The following is a 20,585-nucleotide window of genomic DNA, read 5'->3' as shown; positions in this document are numbered from 1 at the left end:
TATTATTTATTCAAGCATTTATATATATATAGTTTTGATAGTGGTATAAAGGGACTACTACTTTCACTTAGTTGTACAACCACAATGACCTGAACTTTGCAAAGTAACACAGACAGTCTCTGCTCTGCATAATAAATCACTTATTCTTGAGAACCGGTACAAACTATTGGCTATTAAAACTTTTAATGGGCCAACGTCCGAGTGATTTAATTTTTTAATTAGATGTAGACTTCAGCTCTGTTACTTTTGAAAATATGATGAAATTTAAATCTTACAGAGCTGCATTTTACTACATAGTTGTAGTGAGCAGCCATTTTATTTTTAAAATACACATTTTTAAACCATAATTCTTATTTAGCTCTGATTTAGGACTACAGAGTAAACTTGTTACGGTTGAGACACATCTGATAGTGATTTTTATCAATGAATTTGTGCTTCGCCTTTTTAAAACCAGGAAGCGAGACAGGGGTCCTTAGAGTATAGCTAACAGTTCTTATGCCTGATTAAATCATGATTTTGTACAAATCTAACGGAGCTGATGGAAATCTGGGGCGCTACTTTAAAGGGCCTCAAAGAAATCCTCAAAGAAAGGTGTGAGGGTTTTTACAGGACACGATTTGTCTCAGTTCTCAAGAATGGGTGAAATATTCTTACTACCTTAAGTGCATTTTGTTAAAAATTTGTTAATAGTTTTACTTTAGTTAAAGGATCTGAACATCTCCTTATGAATTATGAGGGATTTCATGAATGCACAGAAACATTCTGCAGGTATAACAAAAGAGCAAAAGGTTAAGTAATGTGTCATGCCTCCATTGAATTAGTTACTCATTTCTCGCTGGCTTTCACACACACACACACACACACACACCCACACACACACACACACACACACACACACACACACACACACACACACACACACACACACACACACACCCTCCTCCTCTGGTGATGAAACAGGTGATTCATGTGATAACGGAGCAACAGCTCAGCTAATAAGAGCTTTCCCCAAAGCCTCTGGAGGGTCGGCTTTTCAACCGCTTTGAGGCAAAAACAACACAGGGGTGGAGCAAACAAAGGTGTGGCTGCACTGCAGGTAAGAAACTGACACAGTGCCATGGTTACTGGACAGACCCAGGAACTGCAGACACACTGTTGACACAGTATGTTACAGAGATGGTTGGATCCCGGATCAACATATGGAAAAATGATCTTCATGTTCTTTGCTGCTCCACCTTGCCGTAACACACCGGTAAGAGTCACACTTTTCTGCAACTGAATGCCAAATCCTGTTATAAATTTTTCAGTGGGGAAATATCCTGTAAGTTTGCTTACTTTGCTGCATATCTGAAAGGACGACAACCCACATCTGTAGACAGCAGAGTGTCAACATGCTGGAGAGTGGCTTTGCAAAGGGAAAACAATGGTACGTAATCTTTTTTAAATTTTATTATCTGTGTTCATGAAGCATGTCTGTCTAATGAGGAAGTAGAGAAACGGGAAGAGAGGCACTATAAATAGTTAATAAAGCATCATAGTTGTGGAAATTTTCTAAAAAGTTAGAAGATATACAAAACATAAAGCTTGAACATTAGAGTATTTCACTGAATATGTGTGAAAAAAAAACTGGTGAGAACCTGTGTTTTATAGTTTCAATAGACCAGTGTTTCTCAGCCCTGGTCCTCAGGAACCCCTGCCCCGCATGTTTTAGGTGTTTCCCTGCTCCAACACACTCGATTCAAATAATCAGCTCATCATCAAGCCTCTGCAGAAGCAGCCTGATTATTTTAATCATGTGTGTTGGAGCAGGGACGCAAAACATTAGATGTTTCTGTTATGCTTTGTAATTCAAAATAATATCTGAGACAGCAGGAATTTTAAAATATATAAAATCATCATATGCATATGATGTATAACAAAAACAGATATCACTCACCAGTGGACACATACAACAATAAACACAAAGAACAAAGCAAAACTAAAAAACAGTAAAACAAACAAACAAACAAACAAACACTACACCAGAATCACACTAAAAATAAAACAAATACACCATCAAAATGATACATCCAAATAAACAGAAACACACAACTCGTCATCACAACCAATACGCCATTTTTGTTTTAAAAACTACAATACCAGTACCTTTGAAGTGATACTGATACTGATGGTTCTTCATTCAGTACCTTTTTTTTCAAAGGTTCTTCTTTATGAAGCTTTTGGCTGCAAGAGAAAACATATAAATAGTCATTTTTTTCTACATCTGGGTTCACTGCAGGTATCATTTGACTGGAGAGGTCGGTTCTGGGTTATTTCAGTCGACACCTTAAAGATACTGAGTACCAATACTCAGTCCTACCACTGAAACAGTTTGAGTTCACAGACTGAATTTAGTCACATCCCTACACTTTTGATGAGGAAGTCTGTCTGTTCTGTCTCATGGCTGCATGCTGAGGACGTAAGTGGCCACATTTGGGAGTAAACGTGTTCAGAAAGTCTGAAAATCAGAGTGTAACTTTAAGGAAAGTCATACCGTCCATTCATTTTCTGAAATTAAAGAATTTTTTTTTTTTATGGTTGTTATTCCTGAAAACTTAGTTTTTAATTGTGTATAACTGTTTTACAGAGCTGTATAGCTGACCATGTACTGATACTGAGATAAGCTCAAAGTTATCGCTACAAAAACACCAAAACAGTCACACCTGAAACAGTCACTACATCATTGCTTTGATAGTGACAAAGTAGAGAAATAAACAAAATTTTAGCCCAGTTTTGTCAATCAAATGTGTTTTTGTAAAAACTCCATGTTGGTTGAATACCACCTACTGTGGCACAATTGTTGCTATGGAAACAGTCACTACCAAAACATGGGATGTTTTGTCAAAAATAAAATGTATTAAGTTTTATGCCCTTTACAAAGAAAAAATGAATTTTTAAATACAATAAATCCGCTTAAAAATATGTTTCCTCCTGACATACACACTCCACAATTATTAGCAATCATTAACAATAATTGGGGAAGCAACTGATGAAAAACAAAACAAAAAAAATGATTCATGTTAAATTTTTGTGAAATACAGCTCAGCATGATGGCATCAGCAACATTTTTCTTTATTCTCCCTACATAAATCCTGTAAAATCAGAAAACCCTAAGTCAATATAAGCCTTCTTCTTATTATATTTATTACTGTGATTCAGGAGTGACAAACAATCTGAAACAGTTTAAAGTACAAAATGTGAATTAACTGTACAATTACTATATATGCACTTTCTATGATATACAATTTATATAAATAGAAAGTTCTGGGAAATACACTTCAGATTTAAGACTCTGACTTTGAACTAATTCTGCAGAATGGCCCTTTAATGGCTGGTATCTTAAAAATTCTTGCGTTAATTTGAAAGCAAATACACTGATAACATATTTACTCCCTTTCCCTCTCAGCCAGGTAACAGTGGACGCAGGGAAACTGGCAGAAACCAGGAGAGGCTGCAGCTGGTCACGGCGTCACTGCCTCTTCTTCATTCTGGTGTTGGGAGTACTTTTGTTTTTTTTCAACACAAACATAAAGGAACTGGCCCCCAACTGGAACCCTAAATGGTGGATGCAATATAATGCAACAAAGTGGTGGAGGTCACTCTCTTCCAACACGACCGTTTCCAGTACCAACGCAACTGAGACCAGCACGTCCGCCTTCAGTCATACTGAGAACATCACATCAACAGAGGTGACGAACACAACGTATTCACCACAGGTTACAAATGCTTCAGTGGTGACTGAGCAGACACCTGTACCACCAACACCGGTTCCTTATAAATCTCCAGGACCGTATTTAGTGGAATACCCCTATGAGTACCACGTCATTATAAATGAGCCAAAGAAATGTGAGCAGGAGAAGCCTTTCCTGGTTCTGATGGTTCCTGTGGCGCCTCACAACAGGGAACATCGTGACATCGTCCGCAGCACCTGGGGAGGTGAAAGCCTCATACAGGACAAAGTGGTGAAGCTGTTCTTCCTGCTGGGGCTGCACGCTGGAGAGGGAGCAGAGCAGCTCCAAGAGCAGCTTCAGCAGGAGAGCAAAGAGCATCAAGACCTGATCCAGAGCGACTTCCTGGACTGCTACAAGAACCTGACCATCAAGACCATGGTGATGCTGGAGTGGCTGGACTCCCACTGCTCCAACGCCGCTTATGCCATGAAGATTGACTCAGACATGTTTCTAAATTTGCCCAATCTCATCAACATGTTGTTAAATGCTCCAACGACAAACTACATGACCGGACTTGTTGCAAGTGGAGCTGCAGTCTTGAGGGATCCAAACTCTAAGTGGTACCTTCCTGTGGAGGTTTACCCTCACTCACAGTACCCACGTTATGCTTTGGGTCTGGGCTACGTTTTGTCTCTAGATCTCCCTAAAAAGCTTGTGGAGGCCTCCAGACATGTGACAGCTCTTTACATTGAAGACGTGTATTTGGGTTTGTGCATGCAGCACTTGGGAATCAATCCCACGGATCCTCCAAACTGGGGTTATTTTAATGTCTTTCCTGTGGCGTATAGTCGCTGTGCTTACTCTAAACTAATCGCCACCACTACACATGAACACACTGATCGTGTGGCAAACTGGAAGGACTTTAAAAAAACAGGTCCATACTGCTGAGCAGGATAAAAAAACACGACAGCTAAAGAAGAACTTTAAATCATATATTTATACATTTTCTCAGCTGTTGTTGCTGAATTTATTCTATTTTTGTACATGGTTTACATCCTAACTTTCTAAATGAAAAAACCTCCATTCTCAGAAGTGTTAAACAGAGGACAGAGCAGAGGGAAAACAAAGACTCTACTTCCTGAAGTTATGAATATTTTGGTCACAACAAAAGTTTGTTGCCCCCTCTGTCCTCAACTGTAGGGCTGGTGAATGTACGTTGAAAAAAAAAAAAAAGAAAGTTGAGAAAACTCGTAATTTCAAGGCAACTGACATCACTCACTTTTTGCGCTTTAAAAACTCTAAAAAATCTGACAGAGTTGATGGAAATCTGGGAAACATTTTTAAAGGGCTAAAATTTTCATAACAAATTGAGTTTAAAGCAATTTTTTTACTCCTATGTTATCAGTAGGTATTGATAGTTTTAGATTTCAAAGACTTTAAATATATTTTTTAATTGTTTGAAGTTGTAAATTCTTTTCTGGGACAAGAGCGCTTTCTGTCACAGAGCAAGTTTAGAAACAACATAAAATCCATAAAGCATACATTTTCACCAAAAAAGAAGTGTTGGTATTATTATTGTTTGAGGTTTTTAGGTAGGACATGAGTGGGAGAAATACAATCATTTTTTATTGTTTCTAAACTCAGATTGATCAGATCATAGATGGGAGAAACTGAAATTATGAGTTTTCTCAACTTTTCATGTTGTGTGTTTGTTTTTTGTTTTTTTACAGTGTAAATTTATGAAAGAAACAAACAGCCTGGAGCTTTAAGTGTGTTTGCTGTATTGCAGAGAAGAGTTTGGGTTTTATAGTTGTTTCAGCAGACTGATGATTATACAAACTTGTGAAGTAAAAGGAGAGATCACATATTTAATATTTGAAGGTAAAGTGTGATTTAACATGTTACATTCTTGAGCAAATATTGTTTGTTGAACCACAGTGAGTGCACATGTTTCTGTGTTTAACTGTTAAACTTGTGGGGAAGACCTGTATTGTTGTGTTACATTTGTGCTTTTACTGCTCTTCATGTTTCGGTTCAGTGTCCGCATCGTTTTTGGTGAATTTATCCACGTTTTAATGTCTGAAGCACTTTATAACGCTGATAACACAGGCACTATATAAATGAAGCCGATAGACAGGAAAAGAGAAATTAGAATTTAATGAGCTGAATCATTCAAGTAAAGGTATTTTTTGTCATCTAACACACCATCCACTACAGTGTTCAGGGTGTTGTGACGGTGGTATTGCCTCTCACCTACACACACCTTTTCACTATCCATTAAGTGTAATTACACTCTTTGTATGCTTCTGTAGTTATGGTTACAGATTCTCGCTATACCTCCTACACTCAAATTTTGAGTGTAATTCATTTGCCAAAAAAAAAAAAAAAAAGTTCTAGATAAATTTGACTGATATTATTTTATTATTATTACGGTTATTATTTTTTTAAAATTTCTAGTGATATCACAATTATATTGTTATTGTGAATTCATTTAAGACACAATCCTGCTGTGAAAGTCTGATATTTGACCGCCCTACTATACAATATATATTTGTTTAAAACTTTTGTATAATGTAACATGTAGTAGGCCACTTTTATAACAACTGTAGACATCAATTTATGCCTGCCATGTATCAAATGAATGAAGGTGAGTTTTTCTTTTCTTATTTCTGTTTTTTTTTTTTTTTTAAGATGAAATGTGATAGAAGTCAATGTGCAGCTACATGGTGAGTGTTTCAGCCATTGATTTCCTGCTGTTGTCCTGCAGAGACACCAAGTGGACATTTTGAACACTGCAACTGAATAATGTGACTAAACCGGTTTGATGAAGACCTCACAGTGTTTTGTTTACTTCTTCATGGGGACTTATGCATTACATTTTTTCAATATGAAATAATTAAGCCTTCATGTATTTACAGCCTAATACTAGTAAAAAATGAATGTTTTATTTTTGGCGAAAAGTTAACATAGAGAACATAGAGATCCTCCCCAACCCCCCCCTCAAAAATATGAAATGGTTCGTTCCAGCTTTAGGCGCTAACGATACGTCGGTACTTGCTGGCAGTTAACTGCAATGAAGAGTGCAGGTGAAGCATCATGCCTCAGCTTCATAAAGAAAAAAATATATATAAAACAAAAATAAAGACAAGAAAACAGGAGGGAGAAAGGGACAGGCGACAGTATGTCAACCAGTTTCTCACAAAGAAAGGTTGGTGTAGTTCATAAATGGTGGAAGTTAACCTGGTAGCTTTGTAGCTATACAGTGAAATAAGCTAACATTATTCTTGCTCTCCTTACATTAGCGGCTTAATATGTTCTTGGGATAGGCATTTTAATTAATTTAAATATATGAGTAGTCACATTAAATTATTAAGAATTTAATATGAGAATAGGGTTGGAAATGAACACCCACTTAGGGAACTTACCTTTGTATACTGCACAGGCTGTAGCCTACATGAAGACAAGAAAATGTTCACAAATATTAAGTCTAAAATCCAATCATTTGAATTTTAGGCCTTAAAATGTCTAAATAACGGTTGAAATATGATTTCTGACAGGTTTTAAAAACTGATCACGCAACACGACTAAAACAACACGACAAGACAAAAAATGTGAACAACATAATAATACGTAACAAGACGTAAAATGAAAATGACATGAGATCAAAGACAATTAAGCCGAAAACAATGTGAAATATCTAACAAGACAAAAATAACATAACAAGACTAAAAAGACTTAACGAGATGAAACATGACAAAAACTATGCCAATGAAGTAACAAGATAAAAACAACGCAACAAGACAAATAACACAAGACATACAAGGGAGACTCTATCATGAAGAAAAGGTAAGAGATGTCTCAGAGACAGCCAGTAGAAATGTCCTTCAGAGGACTACTTTTTACTTTTATACTGTGAGTACATCTCAGGGCCTGTAGTTTTGAATCAGTACTTATACTTTTACCAGAGTCTTTACTTCTATTTGAGTTAAGAATCTGCATATTGTTGCCACCTCTGTTAATACATCAGTGACAAGAATCTAATAACATATTGACAGGGGCTTCACTGCATTATTAATGCTTTAACTTTTAAAGTGAAGGATGCGAATACTTTCTCGCCACTAATTATAATGGAACACACACAAAAACAGTGCTGTCATTCCACACACACCCTCCTCTTTCAACACACCTGTGATTTATTGTGATGTGGGAACAATTTCATACCAGACCAGTAAGAGTCACACCACAAATCCTTAAATGAACTTTGCAGTGGAGCAACATCCTGTAACTGTTTCTCTGCTACGAATCTCAAATGTTATCAGCCCACATCTATAGACAGGAGTGTCAGCATGCCGGGGAGTGGCTTTACTAAAGGTGTGAGGTTTTTAAATTTTACACTCTGTATCCAAGAAGCAAGTCTCTCTAGTGAAGAAGTATAGAGAGAGAAAATGAAGCACTGCTAATGATTAATAAAGCATCATAGTTTCAGAAATTTTCTTTAAAAAAGAAGATATAAAGCTAGAACATGATAGTATTATATGTTTTATATGTGAAAGAATCCCTTTGTGAGAATCATTATTCACAGTTTACAGCCCGTTTTGGTGAATAGCATTTTTATTACTAGTGTCTTACAAAAACTAATTTGAAAGCAGAAATACTGACACTAGATTTACTCTCAGCCAAGGAACAGTGGATGCTGGAAACTTGCAGACAGCAGAAGAGGCTGTAGCTTGTCAAACAGAGGTAACGGACACAACTAATTTACCACGTCAGACTACAAATGCTTCAGTGGTGACTCAGCAGAAACCTGTGCCACCAACACCAGTTCCTTATAAACCTCCAGAACTGTATTTAGTGGAATACCCCTGTGAGTACCACTTCATTATAAATGAGCCAAAAAAAAAATGTGTGTCTCATACAGGACAAAGTGGTGAAGCTGTTCTTTCTGCTGGGGCTGCAGACTGGACAGGGAGCAGAGCAGCTTCAGCAGGAGAGCAAAGAGCATCAAGACCTGATCCAGAGCGACTTCCTGGACTGCTACAAGAACCTGACCATCAAGACCATGGTGATGCTGGAGTGGCTGGACTCCCACTGCTCCAACGCCGCTTACGCCATGAAGATTGACTCAGACATGTTTCTAAATTTGCCCAATCTCATCAACATGTTGTTAAATGATCAAAAGGCAAACAGTTTTGAGAGATCCAAACTCTAAGTGGTACCTTCCTGTGGAGGTTTACCCTCACTCACAGTACCCACGTTATGCTTTGGGTCTGGGCTACGTTTTGTCTCTAGATCTCCCTAAAAAGCTTGTGGAGGCATCCAGACATGTGACAGCTCTTTACATTGAAGACGTGTATTTGGGTTTGTGCATGCAGCACTTGGGAATCCCTCTCATGGATCTCAGGTATGAGGAAAAATATGCAGTTTTGATTTTGGGGTGAACGTGCCAAGGTGGATGAATCAGTTGGCTTAAAGGGGATGCAACTGTTAGCCACGTTACACCCATGAGAACATACTGCTTAAGTTTGTTAAACTGTTGTATTTACACTAATCATGCAGCAGCAGAGAAAGGCCTCTCTCGCCTGCTCTGCATAAGACATGTTAAGACCCGCCGCAGTATTATGGTAGGATATGCACTGTTGCTTTGCATGACAAGTGGGACTGTTTAAAATGTTTTGCCATGATGTTTTCTGAATGGAATTTAAACATTTGGATGCTTTTAAGATAATACTTAGACTGCTTTTAGGTGAAATTGAGGCTTTTCACTGAAAGTCAGATATTTTTGCACACCATAATAACCACTGAAAAATAAATTTCCCATGTTTGTAAGATTTTGTAATGAGAATAAAAAACACATGTATAAACTAGAAGGGCAATCGGTGCGTGCAGACCCCCACCAATGCCAACAGACCAGATTCTATCTATTCATCTATTCATGTGCAAACCTACAAACACAACCAGGTGCCTGGATATATTTACTATTATAAAACAGTTTGTTCCGACCAAGTAATTTAATTGGATGAGAGACATTTCATGAGAACTGATATTAGAGCAGAACATCACTGGGACTTGTATCTACATGTCTCTCCAGTTAACGTGGTTATAATAACGGTTAGACTGCATTGATGTTACAGTGACTAACAGAGACCACAAACATGAGGAGACAGGAGGCGTCTTGTACATGATTCAGGCCTCATTACAGTGGGTTCACTGCCACACACTTTTTAATCGGCAGTACATAGTTGTAAACAAAGTGTCTTGGACTGAGCCACACAACACTATTTGAGCCAATCAGCAACAGTTGACGTTCGCGCTGGTGTGCAGGACAGGCGTGACTGGTGTGTTCACCACAAAAACAAAGCAAATATTCACCTTGCGTTTCTTGCTCAAGTGTGTTTATTCACTACAAACAGGCAGCTGGAAACTAATGAGCAACATGCTGACAGCTATTGAGCACCGGCAGGCAGGCCGTTTGGGTTTCCCCTGTCCTCTCTGTATGTTCACATAAAATACGTTACTCCTCCGCTCAGCAACCAACATGTACAGAGAGACTAATTAGTCTACAGTAAACATCCGATTGTGGTCGGCCATATGTGGGTCACTGCTGCAGACAGGCTGAGAAACAAGAGTGATGATAAATTCATTTTTTAATACCAAAACTTAAAAAAAAAACAAAAAAAAACTCTGTGCTCTCCTCTTGCCGGTAAAAGGGTCCACGACTCCTCTTTGGGTCAGTGGTGCAGACATGGTGGGAAGCAGGAGTGAAGATAAATCCACTTTTTATTCCCTAAAGTTTAAATCATAAATTCCAGTGCTTCTTCCTGCAGAAGCTCCAGTCTGTCCCTGGCTCTCTCCCTGAAAGCTGCCCAGTGATCAGCAGCTGTCTGTCGCCTCTGTGCTTCAGCTCCCTCCCAGTCCTCTCCACTCTTGTATTTTCATAGCAGTAAAATATTGCGTTACCTCATTGAGGACACTGGTAACTTGAAGCCGCTGACATCAATGAGTTCCCCTCTAAAGAAAATCTGTGAGGTTCTTGTACTACATACTAGAAATCTTATTTTTCTTCTCTGGAAGAAACCATCAATCTCATGTGTCTGAAGTGGTATAAACAACTGAACAATTAATGCATTTCATGAAAATATATCAAATTTGTGGTAGAGCCAAACATGTGACCAATCAATGTTTGTCACATTTACTTGTCAGGTTTACACTGTGATCAGGGGAAACCAGTTCATCCACTTTTCTGTTTTCCTTTCATTTTTCACCCTTCTGTGCATTTCTATCCCAAAACAATTTTGTTTTTTTTTCATAGCACAGTAACATCTGATTTAATGTGATGAAGAAGCGAAATAAGGCCGAATATTTTTTTTTAGCATATACATGAAAATAATATGCCGTCTACCACTGCTGTGAGGTGCTGGAAATACTGTGTCTGAATTTTACTCTGGAAAAGGTGTAGGAACGGTATGGATAAACACTGTTCAATAATAATGTTTGAAAAAATTATGCTTGCTGTGAAACAGCACAGGCAAAAATTTAAGAGGAGAAAGGAGCTCTCTGAAAAAGTAAAATCAGAGGAGGAAAGAAATTAAACAAATTAAACATACAAAGCCAAGAAAAACTCAGGCAAAACAGTACCAACTACTATCTAAACAAGCGTTGACATGACCAAGCATTCAGGGTTAGACACAAACAACTACTGAGACGATGAAAGCAAGATAGGTACAACAAACAATCTTGCATTTAGGAATATACAGAATATGAGATGTGCAATGAAAAAAAGGGAAATGCAGGTGGATAAATATGCAAACACATGAGTGCAACAACTCTTTAATCAAAGAAGCCACGTCTGTTTTCAGATCATGTCACGTTGTAGAGGGAAGTAGCAGCAGGATGTTGTCACTGGTTTCTTTATGGAACAGGTCTTGCAGGTATGGTAGGTGCAGATGGGCAGACAGGCTGGTACAGGCTCGTATTAGGTTTACAGACGCTCAAACGCAAGCACGAAACAAAAACCAACAAGACAGCAAGGACAAACTGACAAAAGGTGGACAAAATGTGATGGTTAAATAGCTGGAGGACGGAACAGGAGAAAGATGAGCAGGTCACGTAAATGCAGAGCTTATGAGAGAAGGGACAGAGGGTAAATTCCAAGGGCATAGTGTGGATCCATATTTCATGTTTATTTATTTGAACAGGGACAATGCACAAAGAACATTAATCGAAGAGCAATATAGGCTAATATACCAGGTTTTCTCAAATTGCTTTATCCACCCGTGTTCCCTCGGCCAACAGGTAGAGTATCCATTCTTTAAATGGATGGAAAATGGATATACGTCCACTGACTAGTATCAGTCCATGCTCCCTCCTGCAGATCTTGGGTATGAGAAGTTTATCAGTGGACTGATTTGCGACCTGTGATGGGTGGTGTTTTTGACTGAGGTGGTTCCAGGACTGGTTCGGAGCTAGACCCTAAGTTTTTGTAACCATGAGATTCCTCGTTTATCCAAATAACGTCTGTTGGGAAAGCAGTAACTCAGTAATTGTTTGTGCGAACTCTACTGGACATCTTACCACACAATCACAGATTATGTGAGTTAATGTCAAATACAGAAAGAGAAATTACTGACTAAAATTAAAATTTAATTCCAAAAACAAAATCTTGACTAAAAAAACAAAAACAAAAATGAATTCAAACTCACAAAAAATTTCAGTTTGCAACTAAGACTAAAACTATAATAAAATTCTTATCCAAATTAACACTGCTTCCATCTCCCACAAAACACCCACATCCCTTCCTGTTTTTTTCCTCCAAAGAATAATAAAATCCATAAATGATTTTACCTTTGGGGTGGATCCTGCTGTTGTGCCCCCTGTTGCCATCCTTGAGCCTGAACTTTGCCCAACCCCATCATGTCAATTTACAACCCCACAAGACTAAGATCACCCACATATTGTTTATTGTTTGGTGTTTATTTACTTATTATTAATTGGCCTTGTCTTTCTCTCCTTGTCATTACTGAAGGCATCCTTATTACAAACTAATCTGGTGTGTCATGTCACAAATACAAGCCAAACTCAACAGTTCAATGACTTACTATATTGCACTTACGATTTACCAACATCCAAATATTGTAAAACAACTTGGAAGATCCAACAGCAGCACAAGGGTTGTGTGCATATTACAATAAAGACGTTGAAACGTATCTAATCTCTTATCTCAAGCAGGTACACCATTACAATACTGTTAAAACATTAACGGATCAGTTATACAACACTGACAGGGACCTTTAATGTCTCAAGTACATTTTGCAGATTATTTAATAGCTTTACTCCAGTAAAACATCTGAATACTTCCTTAGCTCTAATTATGAGGGAGTACAGTAGTGCACAGAAACATACACAACAACAATTCTGCCAGTACAACATAAGGGTAAAGGCCATTTCTCTTTGGCTTTCACACACACACACACACACACACACACACACACACACACACACACACACACACACAGCTGTTTGTATGTGCACGTGGAAAGAGCAGTGATTCGCTGTGATGTGGGAGCAACAGCTCAGCAAGTAAGAGTTGTTTCCAAAGCCTCTAGAGGATTTCACGCTTTTCATTGGCTTCCATTCAAAAACAACACTCGCAAACCAAGCGGGGTGGAGCAAACAAAGGTGTGACTTCCCAGGTAAAGCACTGACACAGTGCCATGGCTACGTGATAGACCCAGGAACTCGACACGCTGTTGACACTACTGTTGACACAGTATGTTGCAGAAATGGTAGGATTCAGGACACGCGTTTGGAAAAATGATCCTCATGTTCTTTGCCACTCCAGCTTGTTGTAACACACAGGTAACAAAACTGCAACTGAATGCCAAATCCTGTCATGAATTTTTCAGTGGAGCAATATCCTGTAACTTTTTCTCTGCAACGTATCTGGATGGACGACAACCCACATCTATAGACAAGTATGGTGGAGAGTGGCTTTGCTCAGGGAAGACAATGGTATGTAAGATTTTGAAATTTTATTTTCTGTGTTCATAAAGCATGTCCGTCTAATAGGAAGCAGAGAAACAGGAAGAGAGCCACTGTAAATGGTTAATAGTGCATCACAGTTGTGCAGATTTCCTCATTTAGAAACACGAGAGCATTTAATGGAGTACATTTCTGGAAGATTTCTTGAGCTAGAATCTCTGTTTACAGGTTACAGCCTGTGCTGATAAAGAGCATTTTTATGGCTAGGATTTTACAAACACTTGTGTTAATTTGAAAGCAAAAACTGATAATATTTACTTCCTTTCCCTCTCAGCCAGGTAACAGTGGACGGTGGGAAACTGGCAGAAACCAGGAGAGGTTGCAGTTGGTCACAGCGCCACTGCCTCTTCTTCATTCTGGTGCTGGGAGTACTTTTGTTTTTTTTCAACACAAACAGGAAGGAAATGGCACCTAACTGGAACCCTAAAAGATGGATACAAACAAAATTGTGGCTTTCAATAAAAAGGCAAATTGTAATCTCTCCTAACATGACTGCCAGCTCAGCTAAGATCAGCTCGTCTGCTTTCGCGCCTAAAACTGAGAACATCACATCAACAGACGGAACGGACATGACTAATTTTTCAAATATTTCAGTGGTGACTGAGCAGAAACTTGTTCCTTATAAATCTCCAGGGCCGTATTTAGTGGAATACCCCTATGAGTACCACTTCATTATAAATGAGCCAAAGAAATGTGAGCAGGAGAAGCCTTTCCTGGTTCTGATGGTTCCTGTGGCGCCTCACAACAGGGAACATCGTGACATCGTCCGCAGCACCTGGGGAGGTGAAAGCCTCATACAGGACAAAGTGGTGAAGCTGTTCTTCCTGCTGGGGCTGCACGCTGGAGAGGGAGCAGAGCAGCTCCAAGAGCAGCTTCAGCAGGAGAGCAAAGAGCATCAAGACCTGATCCAGAGCGACTTCCTGGACTGCTACAAGAACCTGACCATCAAGACCATGGTGATGCTGGAGTGGCTGGACTCCCACTGCTCCAACGCCGCTTACGCCATGAAGATTGACTCAGACATGTTTCTAAATTTGCCCAATCTCATCAACATGTTGTTAAACGCTCCAACGACAAACTACATGACCGGACTTGTTGCAAGTGGAGCTGCAGTCCTGAGAGATCCAAACTCTAAGTGGTACCTTCCTGTGGAGGTTTACCCTCACTCACAGTACCCACGTTATGCTTTGGGTCTGGGCTACGTTTTGTCTCTAGATCTCCCTAAAAAGCTTGTGGAGGCCTCCAGACATGTGACAGCTCTTTACATTGAAGACGTGTATTTGGGTTTGTGCATGCAGCACTTGGGAATCAATCCCACGGATCCTCCAAACTGGGGTTATTTTAATGTTTCTCCTGTGCCGTACAGTCGCTGTGCTTACTCTAAACTAATCGCCACCACTACACATGAACACACTGATCGTGTGGCAAACTGGAAGGACTTTAAAAAACCAGGCCCATACTGCTGAATAGTGCTATGTGAAAACATCCCCTTTCAGATTAAAAAGTGTTAAACAGAGGAAACAACAGGCAGAATGTCAAATTAAGTGTGAAAACATTCAAACTCTTCTTCCTGCAGTTATGTATATTTAGCGTGCAACACCACTTCAGCAAGGGGCCTTAAAAGTTTTAAAAAACTTTTCTCTGCCCTCCATGTCCTCAATTGCAGGGTTGGTGAATGTAAATATGTGAAGGAACCAAACCTCCCAGTGGTTTATGTGAGTTTAAAGAGCGATTCAAAGAGTAACCACAGTTAATGTTTGGGCAAGGTGAATGAACCAGTTGGCTTAAAAGAAACCTGAGGTGTTAGCCACAGGTTACTGTACATCCCTGAGCAAACACTGTAAAATGAAACACAATGAGTGCCATTAATGGAGCCCTACCAGTCTGTTAAACAGTTTATTTGCACTAATCATGGGGCAGTAAAGAAACGTCTCTCACTCTTGTGCATAAAACGTGTCAAGACACGTCATAGTATTCGGGTAAGACCCGTATTGTTGTTCTGCATGAGAAGAACTGCAGGAAACTGGTTAAAATATTTTGTGATGATAGTATCTAAATAGTGACTTATCTCCACTTAGTATTTCGTCTCATAGCCAGACCTCTCTCTGCAGCGCTCCGCACTGAAGAAAGGTCTGACTTCACACATGCACATTCTGCTATAGGGGAGAAAAACCCTGCCTTGTTTGCATTTCTTTAAACCAATTACAATCATCTTGGGAGTCGCTCAGCACAGGATGCAGCAATGGTGCTGCTGCAAAATGGTGTCAAGGGGGAACTTGTTTTGGTGGAACATTTGCACATGGGGAGGCAAACTCTGGCATTAAAATTACTACATCACTGCTGATGGCTTATTTACAGTCGTACTATTAGTGTCCCAGGTGCTAATTTGCCATTTGTAGCGTGTAGGTTTGTCTTGTTTTCCAGGGACTTTGAAAACATAGATAGAGAATGTGGACAGATAGCAAGCCACCTGCCAGTGGCGGTTAAGTTATACCAATACTGTGCATCCAGTGAGTCAGACTACTTAGTATTTAAATGTTTTGATGCTTTTAACTCAAGTATCAGGTGTGATAATTTGGGCTGCATACTATGAGAGCATAGGTGGTATTACTGGCACAACGTCAGCAACGTCCAAGCAGGAAAAGTCTGAAGTGGTCAAAACTCCTGCAACACTTCCAGTATGAAGAACAACTTTATTTTCAGACCAGTGTTTCAGCTTGTGGTCTTGCTGCTAAACACTACAACGTATCATGTTTTTATGTCTGAAGCACTTTATAACAATGATAAAGATAAAATTCACCACAAAATCAAAAATAGATATTTTTCCTCGAGTCTATAGTGCTGTTTATCCACCTATACTGTTTTGGTGTGAACTGGTTAGTTTTTGAGATATTGACTGTAGAGATGTCTGCCATGTCTCAAATATAATATGACTATATGTCACTGTAAGTGCTCTTCTATAGTACATAAAGCACCAAAAAAAAAAACATCTGGAAAAATTCAAAACAAGAGTTTCTCTCCAAGAATCATGACCCAGTTGCTCAAAATAATCCACAGACCTTGTTGTGAGCAGTTACATGGAGGAACAACTTTCTTCCTACCGGAACTACTTTCGTTCTAAAGAAAGACAGTACTACATGAACTGGCAAGAAGGCAGACATCTCTACAGCCAATATCACCAAAACTCAGCATCTCACACCAAAGACATTCAGACGTGTAAGTAGCACTACTGGCCAGAGGAAAAACATGTATTCTTGATTTATAGGGTTGAACTGTACTTTTATGGGTGGCAGTCCATAAATTAAGTTTATTTTGTTATACCAAGAGAAGAGGGATTAAAATTTAATCTGAATCAGACACTGAAGAAAAACTCTTATCAGGGTTGGGTAACAGATTTCATGTAATTGGTAATACATAATCAGATTACAAAAAATAAGTAACTAATAATATTTGAATAAATGTGTAATTAAATTATATGTATTGATTATTATTTTAAAATATAGCAGTTTTAAAATTGTATGCAAAGCTGTTCTTTTCATGATAACCAGTGCTCTATTAACTCATGAAAAGTGCATCTGACATATGGCGTTTCTCATCCTCTAGTCTAGATCACAAACGTCGCATCAGTATCACACTCGTGTGACGACCTTGTCACTTGTCATTTGAAAGCACCAGCAGCAAATGAGCGGCCAAACTTCTGTTTAAACTTGAAAGTAACCTAACCCAACCCTGCTGACATCTAAAATGCCATCTTCACAGTATTTTTTACATCATATCTACCAACTGTTTAAAACTGTTGTATAGTGTAACATATAAATAGTTTATCATTTTTAAAAAAAAAGTGTGAAACACTAAACTTTTTCTCCACCTTAGGCTCTAATCACTGCAACAATGAGAAAGAAATCAATATCATATCAATCATATCAATGAACGTGGGTTTTCTTTTTCTCATTGACTACAGCTGATGTTCTGCACAGTTTATAACGTTCAGATGAAACGTGACAGACACTATGACAGTGAGAACTTCAGTAAAGAGCAGCTACATGCTGAGTGTCTCACTCACTGATTTTCCTCCTGTTGTCATGCAGGGACACCAAGTGGACATTTTGTACACTGCAAGTGAATAATGTGATAAGGACCTCAGAGTTTTGTTTAGATTTGTTTAGATGTGTGTGTGTGTGTGTGTGTGTGTGTGTGTGTGTGTGTGTGTGTGTGTGTGTGTGTGTGTGTGTGTGTGATAAATGGGTGACAAATAAATGGTTGGCTGCACTAATCGAGGCCCTGTGCTTCCTTTTCTGACATTAATGAGTGTATTTCTGTCATCTGTCATACCAGCTGTATTTCACCATCTGAACAATGTTTGCTGAGACGTAAGCTAGCTTTAGCCTCAGTCTTTTAGCATTAATATATCATACACACAGCTGTCATATAACTTTACATAAACACTTTCACTTGTTCTTGTTTTAAAACATGACAGACAAAAAAATGTAAATGTCAGCTGGAGACGGACTTTTTGGCCGACTCAAGAAATTAACTCTAACATTTGCTCACATCAGCCAGCTACACTTATGAAATCTGCTTGTGAGTCATTATTTTAGCCACCAAATCCACCTTCATTAGCTGGAAAATGGAAGCTGCTTTTGTTTACATCTCCAAGGATCCAAAGACCTCGTGTTTCGACAATTACTCACAGTTTTCGTGTTAAATCTGCCACCGTTAACACTGTAAACTGCATAAATGCAGTGCGAGAATGGAAAGTTTGACAGGCTTAGCAACAGTAACTAAGGAGGGGAGAACTTAGCGAAGGGTCAATTATGGCCTAAATTAAAAACAGATCAAATTTAATGTGTGTGAATCGGTTAAAATAGGAACACCCAGAGGTAAAACGTGATACAGGTGAAGATTTAAATTGCCGTATGTGTAAAAATGAAGAAAGTTTTAAACTGTTCTGCATGTTGTTCCACGCTGCAAGTGCACAGTATGAAAAACAAAACAGCCAGAACCTGTAATCCAATTTGTGCTTTATTCAACTGAATACAAGTCGAAAACACAAATCATTGCATTCTGTTTTTCATAACATTTTACACAGTATTGTTGTTTTTTTCTGCTTGTATCTTTACAGATCAAGTAATGAAATAAATTTGCAGTACAAAAGACACAACAGCAAAAAGGGTCTCTGAGAAGTGCTTTTATTTTTGGGAAATAGTTTTTAACAAAGTGTGTAGTTGCAAAAGAAAAAGAACATGGACAGAGTTGAAGCAATATTTGAGACAGGACGAGCAGCAGCACAGGTGTCAGCTGCTTGTGCTTTTGCAACAAGACAAAATAACAAACCTAAATTCAACTTCTTCACTGAGGTACGATGCATTTAATTGTCCCTCAGGAGATTTACCTCTCCTGTATTTATGTCTCAGAATCAAGAATTACAATCTTTCTTTAAAAAAAAAGCGTCAACAGTACATGATAAAATGTCCTACAGTGCAAAACAATACAAAAATAAATCTAAACTAGTAGATTAACTCGTCACATTTAAACCCTCAGAGGTGTTTACACCCTTGATCCATCTGAGGATAGTGTTCACAGTTTGCCAAATGAGTTTTAAAACAAACACAACTTAATTCTCCGGCCCCTCCACAGTGATCACATCTACATTAACTGACCATTGATCACAGTAAAAAAAAAAAATCTATAAATAAGACATATATATTTGTTTTTTAAAAAAGAAACATAAAAAACTGTAGGAATGTTCACATTTAGTATAATGAGTCTTACTTCACATGAAACACAGCACAAAACTTCAACAATCTGCAATACTTAATCACAGTGTTTTTAAAGTATTTAATCAAAATGTGTTTTAAAGGTAAATGTAACCTGTGTTTGAGTTGTGCGTGATGTACACGCACTAAATACTGTCCTATTTTAAAGGAACAGTTTGACATTTTGATACAAAATACACTTTGTTACCGCAAGTTAAGTGGGAAGATTAATTAGGATGGTCTGTCTGTTAGAGGGATAGTTCACGCCAAAATCAAAAATACATATTTTGACCCTGTCCGGCACTGCTTTTTATCTATCCAGATTTTTTTTGGTGCGAGTCGCAGAGTTTTGGAGATATCGGCTGGAGAGATGTCTGCTTTCTCTACAATATAATGAGACTAGATGCAACATGTTCTTACTCCCTGCTAATACAATACTGCAGGTCTGTGGTTTTCCTGCGAGCTGAGCTTCTTTTGAAGTGTTGCTGCGGATTGTGTAGGGCTGTTTTGCATGAAAATTACATTAATAATATCTATGAATAAAATGTGTGTTTTAAATGAAATAATTTATACTCGGATCTTAGCACATACATATGCAGATGTGGGACACATCACACACACAGCCATTAATGCAGTTTTATTGGTCGTCGGGCTGGTTTTGATCTGCTATTATGACATGACGAGGTCAATATGACATTAAAGGTCTTGAGCCATTAATTTTTATTTTGACTATCAAGGGAATCCCCAAAATATCAGTGGAGTAAAACTCTCTCCATGGACCTGCCGCCGGTTTACTCTATTCACAATTAAACTACAGTTAACCTTGAATGGCCCTGAACTCTACTGGTCTCAGGATGTTTCACTTCCACTGTTGAGATTCTGCAACACTGTTTTCCTGTGAAACTCCAGCAGTTTCACACTGTTCCCAACTGTTGGGAGTGAGAACGGGCTATAAGTTGACCTGTATTTCCATTTTATGCTACTTTTTCAAAATATGTTTTTACTCCACTACATTGACCTGACAGTTATTTTTCAGAACAAATGCTAAGCTAACTGCTTAGCTGTCTGCAGCTGTCCGTGG

General features: G+C 38.6%; 2 protein-coding genes and 1 pseudogene across 2 annotated transcripts; all 3 read left to right on the top strand.

The window, feature by feature from the left end:
• The first annotated feature begins 1,092 nt into the window (after positions 1-1,092).
• Positions 1,093-4,782, top strand: LOC146332506 (beta-1,3-galactosyltransferase 1-like). Its single transcript, XM_084723218.1, has 3 exons — positions 1,093-1,252; positions 1,355-1,426; positions 3,446-4,782. Exons 2-3 carry the CDS (start codon positions 1,392-1,394, stop codon positions 4,656-4,658), a joined length of 1,248 nt encoding a protein of 415 aa, XP_084579344.1. The 5' UTR covers positions 1,093-1,252; positions 1,355-1,391; the 3' UTR covers positions 4,659-4,782.
• A 2,763-nt stretch (positions 4,783-7,545) lies between these two features.
• LOC146332505 (beta-1,3-galactosyltransferase 5-like) lies at positions 7,546-9,545 on the top strand (annotated as a pseudogene).
• Positions 9,546-13,419: 3,874 nt separating this feature from the next.
• LOC146332504 (beta-1,3-galactosyltransferase 1-like) lies at positions 13,420-16,088 on the top strand. Its single transcript, XM_084723205.1, has 2 exons — positions 13,420-13,718; positions 14,023-16,088. The coding sequence occupies exons 1-2, from the start codon at positions 13,684-13,686 to the stop codon at positions 15,212-15,214; spliced, it is 1,227 nt and encodes a 408-aa protein (XP_084579331.1). The 5' UTR covers positions 13,420-13,683; the 3' UTR covers positions 15,215-16,088.
• Positions 16,089-20,585: the final 4,497 nt, after the last annotated feature.

Source organism: Lutjanus erythropterus, chromosome 1 (assembly GCF_056507025.1).
Source record: "Lutjanus erythropterus isolate fLutEry1 chromosome 1, fLutEry1.hap2, whole genome shotgun sequence".
Lineage (NCBI taxonomy): Eukaryota > Metazoa > Chordata > Actinopteri > Lutjaniformes > Lutjanidae > Lutjanus > Lutjanus erythropterus.
This window is presented reverse-complemented; position numbering and strand designations above follow the sequence as displayed.

What these genes read in the sequence shown, in the direction of transcription:
- LOC146332506 (XM_084723218.1), top strand. Translation starts at nt 1,392, where the DNA reads ATGCTGGAGAGTGGCTTTGCAAAGGGAAAACAATG. An exon ending in TTTGCAAAGGGAAAACAATG is followed by an intron (nt 1,427 to 3,445) that starts GTACGTAATCTT and finishes TTTCCCTCTCAG; the next exon opens with CCAGGTAACAGTGGACGCAG.
- LOC146332504 (XM_084723205.1), top strand. Translation starts at nt 13,684, where the DNA reads ATGGTGGAGAGTGGCTTTGCTCAGGGAAGACAATG. An exon ending in TTTGCTCAGGGAAGACAATG is followed by an intron (nt 13,719 to 14,022) that starts GTATGTAAGATT and finishes TTTCCCTCTCAG; the next exon opens with CCAGGTAACAGTGGACGGTG.